This window comes from Euprymna scolopes, chromosome 17 (genome assembly GCF_053919585.1).
Source record: "Euprymna scolopes isolate OS-2025 chromosome 17, ASM5391958v1, whole genome shotgun sequence".
Classification (NCBI taxonomy): domain Eukaryota; kingdom Metazoa; phylum Mollusca; class Cephalopoda; order Sepiida; family Sepiolidae; genus Euprymna; species Euprymna scolopes.
Genome location: NC_136498.1, coordinates 78,134,790 through 78,147,800, shown reverse-complemented (window position 1 = coordinate 78,147,800; position 13,011 = coordinate 78,134,790). Strand labels below are relative to the sequence as shown.

Sequence of the window (13,011 nt, the reverse complement as noted above, 5' to 3'; positions counted from 1 at the left end):
GTAGTATCTGTTCTGTAATTGGTCCTTGGTCAATGTAGGGGAAACCCTTCATACTGAAACAATTACTATTTATTCGGATATTGCCAGAGTGACCCCTTTTTTGGGGGAACTACTTTTCTCCCACATTAAAAACGACCTTTGTGGGAGGTTTAAAAGCAATGCCATTTCTGCAAGTCATCTTTTTGATTGAATTTGAACGCTTTACATTTTCGGTCGCGTCATGGAATAGAAGTAAGACGTCAGGTTTTCTTTCACTTTCTTTTTCGCCTTCACGCCATGGGATTGAGCCTGCCTGCCTACTACCACTATTTTTTTTTGCTCACCCAGGCAACGACAGGCACCCAGGCTAGTAAAATATAATATTAAGCTTTAAACAAATAAAACAGATATCACTTTTTAAATTTATTTAAAATTGTAACAATTGTGTTAAAATTATGTAAACATAAAAATAATGCAAAGGATGCATTTTTTAAAATTGATTGAGTCGATGGGATGACAGAATTCAATTTTAGAACAATTCATTTTGAAATGGGATCCAACATCTAAACATTTTACTTTAATGACATGAATTTACTCACATTCAATTTTGTGCCTAACGTTACTCTCAGGAGGAAGCAAGTAACTAATTTGCATAAAAGTATCATGCCAATCAACTTTCAGTTCACTCAGAAATGTCGACTTTGTTTTTTGGCAAATGCATTCGAAAAGGTAAAAAGTCAAAACAGCTAATAGCTGATGCGGTGAACTTGAAAATGAGTAACTCTTGTTCTTTTTCTTTCTTTTCTTTTTTTTGGGTATTCTTGTTTCCTTTTAGCTAAATGTTCTTATCACAAGGCAGTAAGATGTCTTCACACAAGCAGGTCTTGTGTCTGGCTGTCAGCTTAAATTATTGTTCAAAATATAAAAATAAAAAGCTATATTCTTGTATAAAATGTTGATTTGTTTTCTTTACAAAAGTGTTCAATTGTCATGATTTTCATTTTGATGATCTTGTCTTCAAGCCTAGATTCTGTAGAAGATATTAATGATGCCATCCATGTAAGCTTCAGTATTACCTATTTGGACAATACCCGATCACTGCTTTTGAGAATCTTAGCCAGCACGGGCTCAAACAAAAACAAATAATAGTCAACCACTGCTCAAACAGAGATGTGACTCTTGTGGTCCTTAAGAGCTAGTGGAGCCAGACAGTATTTTGTGTTATTATAATTTTCTTAAATCTATTTAAAAAAATAAAAAACATGCATTTATTGTTGTGAGATTTGTGATTTGGTCCTGAAATTGCATATGTTTGGCCCTGCTATGCATTCTCCAAATGTCTAAACTGAAAACTAAAAAGTTATACTTTCGCACTAGTGCCTAAATATCTATATTTTAATACAGGTACAAGAAAGGACAGATTAGCATCCTAAATTCTCAATTCTAATGTCAGTTTTTAATGTAGGGAAATCCCCCCAAGTTTACTCTACATTAAAAACAAATATTTATTCCCTCCTACCAAAAATAAAATAACTATTAAAATGTAAAATACTTGTCCCTCGTTTTGTTTAAATAGCTTTATTAAAACGTTTTGTAAATAAGTAATAAAAAATAATGCGTCCTACATAAAAAAACTTTTGATGATAGAAAACGAACAACTTATATTTTTTTTTAGAATTCTATATGCATTTGAAAAGATGAAGGTCAACTGGTGTCAATCGAAAGCTGTTTCTCTTGTTCCCCTCTCATGCTGGGGGTTGTTAAACCCTAATTGATCCCATTAAATAATTCACAATCGTCCCACTTTGATTATCAGAAAGACCAAATAAGCAATAAATATAAATGAGGCACTTTCTGACTTTTTTATCCAAACTAAAATGACTTCATTGCTTCCTGGGAAATGCCGGGAAAGCACAGCTAATAATAGATAAAATGAAAATATATTAACTTTTAGCAATGTAAAAGAATTAAAAATCTCTTAACCTGGATTTCATCTCCATTGTCGGCCATTCATCAATGTAACCGGTCAACCCTTGAAGCTGAATCCCACCCATAACCAATCCGCAAACAAATCCTAGAAGACAAAGCAAAGAAAACCAATTTAAACGATGAAGATGAATAATGAGAACTCATTTAATATTACGAAAACAAAAGTTGTTGACGGACACAAAATTTTGAAAAAGATAAATCAAAAGTTTTGCAATATTTTTCCACAATTAAGTAGCTCCTTCTGCTGATCTTGTCAAGAGGATATAGCATTCAAATATTTCATATACTGTTTTATTGTTTGTGCACTGACACACATGCTAGAGTCTGTTCAACACGAGCACTATCATGTTGAATAAATTGTGTTGTTGTGGATAGTGTGAGGTTAGAATAAAAAAAGGGGAACAAAACAATAGAAAGGAAACAGTATTTATAAAAAAAACTAGATATTTTACCCCATTAAAAAACAAGCAAAAATTACAGCTCATTGATTTAGAATTAATGCTTTACAGCAAATTGATGGTTAAATATATTTAAATTTGTACTCATTTTTGTATGAAATACAAAATTATAATATTAATCCCCATTAAAAATTATAATATTAATCCCTATTAACAGTGCATCGAATGGATACCATAATACTTGGTTCACTGCACCTTATCATAACAAAGGCATATACAAAATATTAGCCAGATCAACTCAGTAGATCCCAAGAAAACTTCAAGAGTAAATATGGTATTGTGATGACTAATCTTTATTAATCGGTAAGAATTAATACAGATTAGTCATCACAATACCATATTTACTCTAGAAGTTTTCTTGGGATATACCATAATATGGTATTGGAGATACCATAATACTTATTTTGTTGCACCTTATGATAGTAAAGATTCATATAAAATTTCAGCCAGATCAGCCCAGAAAAAGTTGATAGACAAATGGATTAAGAGAAATATATATATATATATATATATATATATATATATATATATATATATACTAGCAGTTCAACCTGGCTTTGCTTGGGCCTTATGTACTGTTCATTACTTTATGTGTATATGCATCTACATCTAAAGTTTCAAGTGTTTAGACTCAGAATTGGCCGAGGAGTTTGGTAGAGTCTGCAAAGGTCAACTCTTTCAACTTTGACCTCTTGGCAGCCAAATTTTCGCCCAAAAACCGATTAAAAAACTTGCTGCATGTCTGAATACCTTTTATGTAAAATTTCAAATGTTTAGACCCAAAATTGGCTGAATAGTTTACTAGAGATCGCAAAGGTCAAATCTTTTGAACTTTCAACCCTTGGCAGATAAATTTTCAGCCAAAAACCGATTAAAAAGCTTGGCCTATGTTTGAATACACTTTATGTAAAATTTCTAATGTTTAGACCCAAAATTGGCTGAGTAATTTGGTAGAGACCCCAATTTTGACCCCTTAACATATATTGTTTTGGACTCAAATCAAATTAAAAAGTTAGATCAATGTCCAAGTAATCTACATCTAAAATTTCAAGTGTTTAGATCCAAAATTGGCAGAGAAGTTTGGAAGAGTTTTCAAAGGTCAAATCGTTGAACTTTGATCCCTTGCCAGCCAAATTTCTGTCCAAAAACCGATTAAAAAGATTTTTCCAAATCTCAAGTGTGTAGACTGAAAATTGACATAGTTGTTTGATAGGGAAAGCAAGCATGCACACACACACACACAATTTCACTTTTATATATATATATATATTTTTTATATATACTTTTAGAGAGAGAGAGAGAGAGAGAGAGAGAGAGAGAGAGAGAGAGAGAGAGAGACAGACAGACAGACAGAGACAGACAGACAGACAGACAGACAGACAGATGGAGCCTTATCTAACATCTGCTTACTTTCAGATCTTTTAATTCCACTTTTTTTTTATTGATAAAAAGCTGCACCTACTTAACTTACTTGACTTTATCCGGAAGTCATTTTGAGTTCATGTTGACATTTTTTTATCAACTCTGTCGATTCTTATCTCTTTTTGTTTTAATCTTTTTGGTCCCCCGACAAAAGGAGAGTGGACCTGTAAATTCACTCTTGTCTGTCCACACTTTTCTCAACAACTGCGCCTTGGAATTTTTTCAAATTTTGCACAAACATTAAACATAATATGAGTAAATATGTAACAGAACGAATTTTCCAAGAAAACTCCAGTTGCCCTCGTAGGAGTGCCTTTCAGACTAAAATTTATAAAACTTTCTGAAAAGTTGTAACTAACTGATTTCTATATAATTTTGTTTGTCTATACTTCACAATAACTCTTGGGTGTGCCACAGGGGCTCTTTTAAGGCTAATAAAAACACTCCATTTTGGGGACTATTTTACCATATTTGTACAAAATTTTCTGTGTATGTCTCTTTAGCAGTTTTGAACTCAAATTTAAATATGTTAAGGCCTTGGGGACTTTTGGGGCTAAATAGAGGGGATGATGGACTTTTCTGATTTTGCATGGTGCAAAGCTCAAACTTACATATGTTAAGGCCTAAAACTGCACTGTTTGTTCATTTTCACCTGGGGACTTTTAAGGCTAAATGGGAGGTGGGGGGGGGGCAAATGCTGAACTTAGTCATTTTTTTTATGCCTCGTTCACTATGCACTCATGGGGGACCAAGCATGCTTTACTTGTTATCTTTGTAAATTGCATTTTGTCAGTACTGTTTCTAATTTTTTTTTTTTTATAGATTTGTCAAATATTCAAATTTTGTCTAAACACAACAAACACCAAATACTCCTGAGTAATGCTGGGTTGGGAGAGCTAGTTATTTATATAGAAATCACAAGTATATTATTTGTTTAGTAATCAAGTCAAAATATTTATAAAGTTGTTGAATTTTCAAACTCAAACTGAAATAGCCTTAAGCTGACAAAATCAAACTGTTTTTGACTAGCCAATATTCCGGCCCTGTCGGTGGGGCATTAGAATACGTCGACTGCCCCCTCTGCAGAGGGTAAAAGTCCCTCAATGGGGGTCCTGGATATGACCTTAAACTATATCCAGTGGTGAGGCCCCAGCTTGTGGGCTTTGGGGAGTGTGGAGTCACCCTTTAATTACCATTGCTCCCAGGTCCACTCTGACCCGGAGTGGTAGTACCTGTTAGGGTTCCAACTATGGGTTAAATAGAAACCAACGTGAAAACAACAAATATATTCTATTAAAAAAATTTTTCTTCAAAATCTTTGGATTCGGCATTAAATAACCCGGAAAGGGTTGATATGCCGTAAAATAAAAACAACCAACCAACTAGCCAATATTCATTATTATTTTTGTATCATGTTATCGATAATATAATTATGTACTGCACTATGATTTATTTAAAAAATTAGTCAGGCCCAGACAATCTATATTATGAAAGGTTTTTAACTAATCACTTGATGTAATGATTATGAAAACATCAGGTTCCTCCTCGCAAGAATATAATTGGCTGGAGTGAGCCATAATATGGACACGTATATCTATCTGAAAGATACACAGAAAGCCTAAAGCTTAAGGATATTACCAGATACAACTACAAATACCCATTCATTAAGACAACTTACTATATTGTATTACTTGATTACTGTACCTCACTCAACTACTTCAATCAAATATATCACTTTCCAGAATATATGATCACTAAAAAGAATATAAAATGAGTTGTCTCCCTTAGACGTAAAATTTTACTTTTTTCCTGTATGAGCTAAAAAAAAAGTGAAATGAAAAACTAAAATGACTCCACTACATACCGAGTAGATACAAGTAGTTTTTATTTATTTATTTTTTATATACAACAATCAAGTGTAAATACATCCATATATGAAGCAGAATTGTCTGTATGTGACTCATGGCATCAAAGTTAAATGGTTGAATCAGTTAAATCAATCCAATCTTTTTGTAAGAAGTTTTTGAAGCTTTTTAAAACTCATTATTCAAAATTAAAACGATGTAAAAATAACATTCAAAATAAATGTTCTGGCGTTTTTAGTGTTTCCAGCCGACTGAAGAACATAACTTATAATCAATAATACTTTTTTCACGTTAAATCATAATACATATTTCATGTATTGTTTACTTTGAAGAGAAAACATTTATCCATTTTTTTTTTAAATATTAAAAACGGATTGTTTTATGTGTGTTATGGCATCAAAGTTAAGCAGTAAAATGGATAAATAATGTTTGATAAATATTCACTAATATATTTTTATTTTAATGAGAATTTAAAATTTTATATTTATGCTTATTCTTTTTCAAACAATTGAACTATTTTAGATCTACGTGGAAAAGTAAAACTAGATCACTATGCAAAACTAATTTAAGTAGGTTAAAAAGACAAAATATTTTTGTTTGATCAGTGCTCATGTGGATAAATTGTTTGTATTCAATTACAATATTTTATGTCATCTTTCAGGGTTCGAATCTCACATATGACAATTGCTTTTTTATTATAGCAGATTTCTTAGCTGATTTTGATCATCATCATAAACCTAAGAATTGGATGAAAAATATTTAATAGACTAGAATTTTGCCCGTTAAAACTAGTAAAAATTATAGACTGTTAACTTAGAATGAGTGCTTTATTCTAAATTGAATATGATTAAATTTGCGCTCATTTTTGCATTTAATACTAATCTCTATTAATCCATATTAATCTGTATTGAACGGATACCATAATACTTAGTTCGCTGAACCTTATCATAGCAAAGATCCATACAAAATTTCAGCTAGATCGCCCAGTAGTTTCTTAGAAAACTTCTAGAGTAAATGTGATATTGTGGTGACTAAACTCCCTATTAATCCCTAACTGTGTAGTGAATAGATACCATAATACTTAGTTTGCTGCACCTTATCATAACAAAAGTTTATACTAAATTTATCCAGATTGGACCATTAGTTTCTGAGAGAAAGTAGAATGGACAGACAGACAGACTAAGAGAAATACAATATATATTTTAACTTCTAATCTTGGCTAAAAAATTCAAGAAAGGTTGAGAAACCTGGCATAGACAAATACTAGTACTTTAACTAGTTACTTCTATAGCAATCAAGTGAACATTTTTATCCTGGAAAAATTATTTTTTAGCAGTAACTTACCACAAATGAGGCACATGCAGAGACCAATGCATTCTGAGCGAATTCCAAGATTTCGAAGGGAACTGTTTTGGATTGTAATTCCAAAGGTTCCTGCCAAAATTGGCCCCTACAATAAAGAAAATATTTTGTATTATTTGAATTCTTCAGATTACTGTTCTCATCTTGAGTGTTCTTTTCAAAATGTTTCAGTCAATGTAACCTCCGACCGTCTTCAAGTGTATCTTGTTGAACTCAGCAATCTTTCAGTTGAACTTAGCAATCTGTATGGAATTTCAAATGGAATTCTTTATTTAATCCATGGGGGTAGTATGTTCTTGTTCTGACAATCATGACTGGGTAGAAGTCTTAAATAATTAGCAATTGTATTTTGAGTGTCACCTGCAATGAAGATTGAACCTTCAACATACAAAAGATTGTAACTTTACAACTGAATCTTGCTAAGTACTATATCCACTGCACCACCGGTCCTTGCAGATATTTTGTTTTTACTTAAACTTTGTAGAGGTTTTAATGCATAATTTATAACAAATCTATTTTTTTTTAATGTTTTCTTTCAGTGAGAACAAATGCTGAGAATATCTCTGCTAGTCATTCCCAAAATCTGATATTTTTATTCTGCCATGAATAGTTGAACTGGATTATGTTTGTTGCTGTTGTTGTCAAGCATCATTCATTATGTATGAATCAGATGATGATTATTGTTGGCATTCGTTTCCCCGATATCTTTCTAGTTAGAATTCTTTCAAGGAAGACATTAGGTACTTACAGGAAAGACCACATGAAGGTTGCCAACATCCTTAAGTGAAAATGTTTCTTTGGAATGAACTGGATTCAAACTTGGCACATCCAAGTTGTTCACTACTTAGTCACCATTATCTCCTTGTTGTTGATGTCTAGATGTTGCTTGGTCAGTCGATGGTTGAACTGTGGCATATATAGATGTAGATGGCACTCTGTTTACTCTTGAAGCTACCTTTTGCTAACTGGATGACGTTTTAAATGCTGGTGGTGTTTGTAAATGTGTTATCATGGCTCATTGTTATGTTGTTTGAAGAATGTTCAGAAATTGCACCCGATTCTTACATCTACACATATTTATTTTCAGGTTCAGGCCAAAATCTTTACACCCTGTATTCGCTCTGCCATCTGCATGGCAGTGAGATATGGGCTCTAAACACTTTTAACCTGCAAAAGCTTCTGCATAATGCGAATACCATAATTAGATGGATACAAAAAGGATCTCATTTCAAATGTGCTTCATCAGAGATTTGGTATTGGTGGAATTTTGAGTGTCTCAAACACTCAACGTCTCAGGCCATTTAACTGTGTATATAATACTAGCAGGGAGACCCGACGTTGCTCGAGATTGAATGATGATCAACGAAAGTTTCATATTTTTATTGTCATCAAAATCTGTGAAATCGCCTATTTTGCAATAAAATCGATTAATTACCTGCTCTAGTTGGGGATCCATTGTGGTGCACCAGGAAAAGGCTTCACATGCCTCCCCACATTGACTTAGTCCACAATACATTGTAGTCTACATTGCACTGTAGAGAACCTACTGTTGATTTTATAAAATTATTTTTATATATAATGTCTTGAATTAAAATTTAAAATGCAAAAGTCAAGTATCATGGTTCAATTGTGCTCTAAACAGGAACATTCATTTTGAACTAATCTCTGTCATATCAAAGAACCTATTGTTGATTTTATATGCTGGGCCTTTCAGCTTGTGCACTGATAATGTCTTGAATTTAAGTTTAAAATAAAAAGTCAAGTATCATGGTGCAATTGTGCTTTAAACAGAAACATTCATTTTAAATGTGCCCTTATCATATCAAAGAACCTACAGTTGATTTTATATACCGGGCCTTTCAGCTTGTGTGTTAATAATAAAACTTCTCAAATGCACTACGGCTGTATAAGGTGTTAACTTTGGTTAAAATCGCCTGTTCCTTCTTTCACCAGATTTTTTCGATTATTGATATTTATCAAAGACATTCTGATACAAAACCTATCTAAAAACACTGCCAGATACGTAAAGTGTGTGAAATTCCATAAATATCGGCTCAGTCATTTCAAAGTCCATAGGGAATGAACTCTCTCACACACAAATTTCTTTTATATAATAGTAGATAGATTACCTCTTATATCAACTCCATAACATACCTAAATACCCCAGGAACTAAGGAGTGTTGTAGACTAAAAAAGACCCGGCTTGAATGCATAAGAACTGACTTGACTGTATGTAATATGATATCAACACTTGGAGAGTAGGCGTGAGATGTTGCCTGATGTTGCCCACCCTGGAGTTGAGAAAGGAAGACAAACAACCGATTTTCAATATATTTATTTTTTTCTTCAATAGTAAATTTTACTTGATTAGTCCAAACTTTTGCACAGTGATTTGATGTATGCGTGACAGTGTTTCATAATAAATTTCAAGGAAAAAGCCTCTGCATCAAATGGTAGTTGTTTTAAATCCCTAGAAAATCTGTGTGGACCTATCATGTTGTTTTATGTTGATACTGCAGTAAATATCAATGTCACTTGCGGCAAATAGAAAAGAATTAAAATTATTTTATTTATCTATTTATGTTTGTTTGGTACTTGTACAGTTTAATGAAGACATTAAAAAAAGGAAAATATCGAAAAAAGATTATATTGTATGTATCCGTTTTGGACTGAAGATCTCTGAAAAAAAATTCACTAATTTGATCAAGTAGTTTTTTTTTTACAGCAGAAAAACACATTTTTATGAGAGCGTGTTGAAGTCAGCCATTATGGAATTTTTTGAACATGCCACGGGGAGATAACTCAATTTAAAGTGCTGACACCCCCTCTCCATCTTTAATACTAGCTTTTCTTCCTAAAAATCGAACCTTTTGCTCAGTATCATAAATTGTTTTTTCGCTGTAAAAAAAAACTACTTGATGAAATTAAGTGAAATTTTTTTTTGGAGAACTTCGTTCTATAACAGATATGTACAATATAACCTTTTTTTTTTCTCGATATTTTCATTTTTTAATGTCTTGATTAAACTGTACAAGTACCGTTTTTTTATGTGTGTGTGTTTGGAGAGTAATTGTGAGTTCAAATACTATGTGTGTTGCTCAATTAATTTTTTATATATATTATCTGTTTAATATTTATTTTTTTTTTTAATTGACCAGTAATTTTTTTTTTTTCATTTATATCACAACAAGAGTTTTAATGTGGCCAGCAGTAAATAAAACAAAACAAATTTGAATTCTTTAAATGGCGAAATGATCCTTATTGCATTTATTTGCAACTATTTTACTTATGAACTTTAAAAAAAAATTATTTAATGCATTAATTTGATTTTAGTAAATTGTTATTAGAATTCCAAATTTGTTAGAGATTGATTTTTGAACTTTTATAAAGGGAGATAACCCCATTAAACAAAAAGCAATTTTAAGGAAAAAGAAATCGCATAGAAACACAACTTACCATTAACGGGGAAATTAGCATACTGGCAACTAAAACGACTGAACTGTTTTCAATCAAACCAACAACAGCAATCATACTGAAAAGATACAGAAATCGTTCAATTCTACTTTTTCTATTTTTCTAGTGATATTGGTTTCAGGTGAGTAAAAATACTAAACTTTTTAGTCCATTAAAAATTAGCAAAAATTGACTTAAAATGAATGCTTTATGCCAAACTTCTAGCATAAATATAGTATTCTGATGACTAATTCCTATTAACCCTTAACTGTTCACTGAATAGTTACCATAATACTTAGTTTACAGCATCTTATCATAACAAAGATCCATACAAAATTCTAGCCAGATCAGTCCAGTAGTTTTTAAGAAAAAGTCAAATAGACAGATAGACAAATTAAAGATTAAGAGAAATATATTGAAGATTATAAACGGAAAATTCCATGTAGGGGTTCTATTTACTTGCCTCCCTATGATGGCAGAGTTAGGCATAAGATCAGTTTTTAATGTGAGTAAAATCCAGCTTTCCAAAAGGGGGCAATCTGGATTGGAATATAAATTAAAATTGTCTCAGTATAGAAGTATTTCTCATTCACGGACTGAGTACAGACTGTTTTAGACTGAGGCAATTTTTATTTTGTTCCAATCCAGAATGCCACCTTAAATTGAAACAAAAACAAAAATTACTTCACTCTAGATGGATAAAATTTACTCCACTCTCTTCTGTCCTTGATCAGTGAACAAGAAATCCTTCTAGACTGAGGCAATTTTTATTTCATATAATTCACACTCATTATTCAAGTTTATTGTCTATGTTCTTCTTGACAAAAGATTCAATTCTGGCTATCTTTATACATTGATCATGATTGACTGTGTCCATTTGCCTCTGTTTACAGTCTTACCTGATGCTTTCATTCCAATTTCTCCTTATGCCATTGCGCTTTCTCTTTGCTGTCCAATCTTAGGTCTCTGCAAGTGCTAATATACTCATTGTTTCTTTCAACATTCCTGAGCCAGCAAAAATCGTCTTACTCTTATTAAAACATCAAGTTTTGGGATGGCCAATTTATCAAGTACAGTGTCTGACGTAAAATTCTGGATCTGGTCTGGATTTACATTGCATATCCATCTAATCTGTCTTTTCTCTAGAGTTTGGCAAATAAAGCCTGAGTGAGGACAACATCACACTTCTGATGTAGATATCAAAGATCTTACCCTTGATAATAATTGAGAAGGATAGATTAAGAAATAAAAGGGATTTTTTCATAAGAGCTCAAGTTATAGAGCAGAATTAAAGTTATAAGAGCCTATCCTAGCATCAATAAGACAGACTCCTGTAATACGTTTGTAACAATACAGATGTCAAACAAAAGGAAAACAGTGAAAAGTATTTATGCTACTGATACCATTGCGTGTAGGTTGGTAAAAGTTAGAACAGGGTCTGAGTGAGAACAGCAATAATACTGTGAGAAAATTTGTTAACTGCTGGAAGTCTTCTTGGAGGAATATATTTTCAGTGAAGATAGCTTTGCTTGGCTGTCCAGTGAACATGAGACAGGAAATGTCTTTCTCCAATGGTGTCAGGAAGCTTTCTAACTGCTGTCCAACATTCCCAAAGGATCTGGAATTAATCTTTCAAGGTCAGTGTAAATTAGTGCACCCTGGAAAACGATCGGTCTTTGTAAGGCCAAATCACCTTTCAAGGACTGCTTTCCGAGAGAGAAAATAAATGTCAATATTTATAGCTGCTACAGATATATGAGTTCAGGAAGTTGTGGCATGTAGCGATGAAGAGAAGTTTTCTCTATTTGCCGAGATCATAGGATCATAGGTTGCCATTTTTTTTTGGGGGGGTATTAATGCAGTTTACGACCTGTGCTGAAATTGGTGTTTAGTCTGTATCTTCTAGCAGTTTACATAAATAGCTGGGAAAAACTGCATGAAACTTGTGATCTCAAAATAAAAATGAGACAATGCTATCAAACGGGAAAATTATGTATTTTTTGATAAAGATGTTATGAAGCTGGAAAGAATTATGGAAACAAAATTTTAATCAAGAAAAAACAGTCATTGTATGGCAATTTCATTAACAACATAATTATTTTTCATCAATTTTCTAAACTTAAAAGAGCATTTGGCCTATGAGTTTTCTTTTCTGAGAAAATTCAATAATTCCTTCCAGAGACTGAAGTGTCTGTTCTAATTCAAGTTATATAGTTTTTTATTTTCATGAAATTTTCATGAAATGTTACAAAAATCAAAACAGAAAAACAAAAAATTTATGTCCTAATTCAATGAAATTCATGATCGCTTTCATCAATTTTCTAAACTTATTGAATTTTATACTATATATACTAGGCAATAAAAACATGTAACTTGTGTTACAAAGAAATAAAACATGCTCTTTATCATAACATAAGTCCATACTAAATTTCAATCAGACCGGCTTAGTAGTTTCTAAAAAAAGTGAAATGGATAGGCAGACA

General features: G+C 32.2%; 1 protein-coding gene across 1 annotated transcript in view; it reads right to left on the bottom strand.

Annotated features, from left to right (window-relative positions):
* LOC145296812 (uncharacterized) overlaps nt 1–13,011 on the bottom strand; it is a 109,166-nt gene that overhangs the window by 27,091 nt on the left and 69,064 nt on the right. Inside the window, exons 7-9 of the mRNA XM_080142896.1 lie at nt 10,532–10,607; nt 7,058–7,163; nt 1,963–2,053 (exon numbers count right to left, since the gene is read on the bottom strand). Coding sequence (XP_079999022.1) covers nt 1,963–2,053; nt 7,058–7,163; nt 10,532–10,607 — 273 coding nt within the window. The remainder of the gene's footprint in view (nt 1–1,962; nt 2,054–7,057; nt 7,164–10,531; nt 10,608–13,011) is intronic.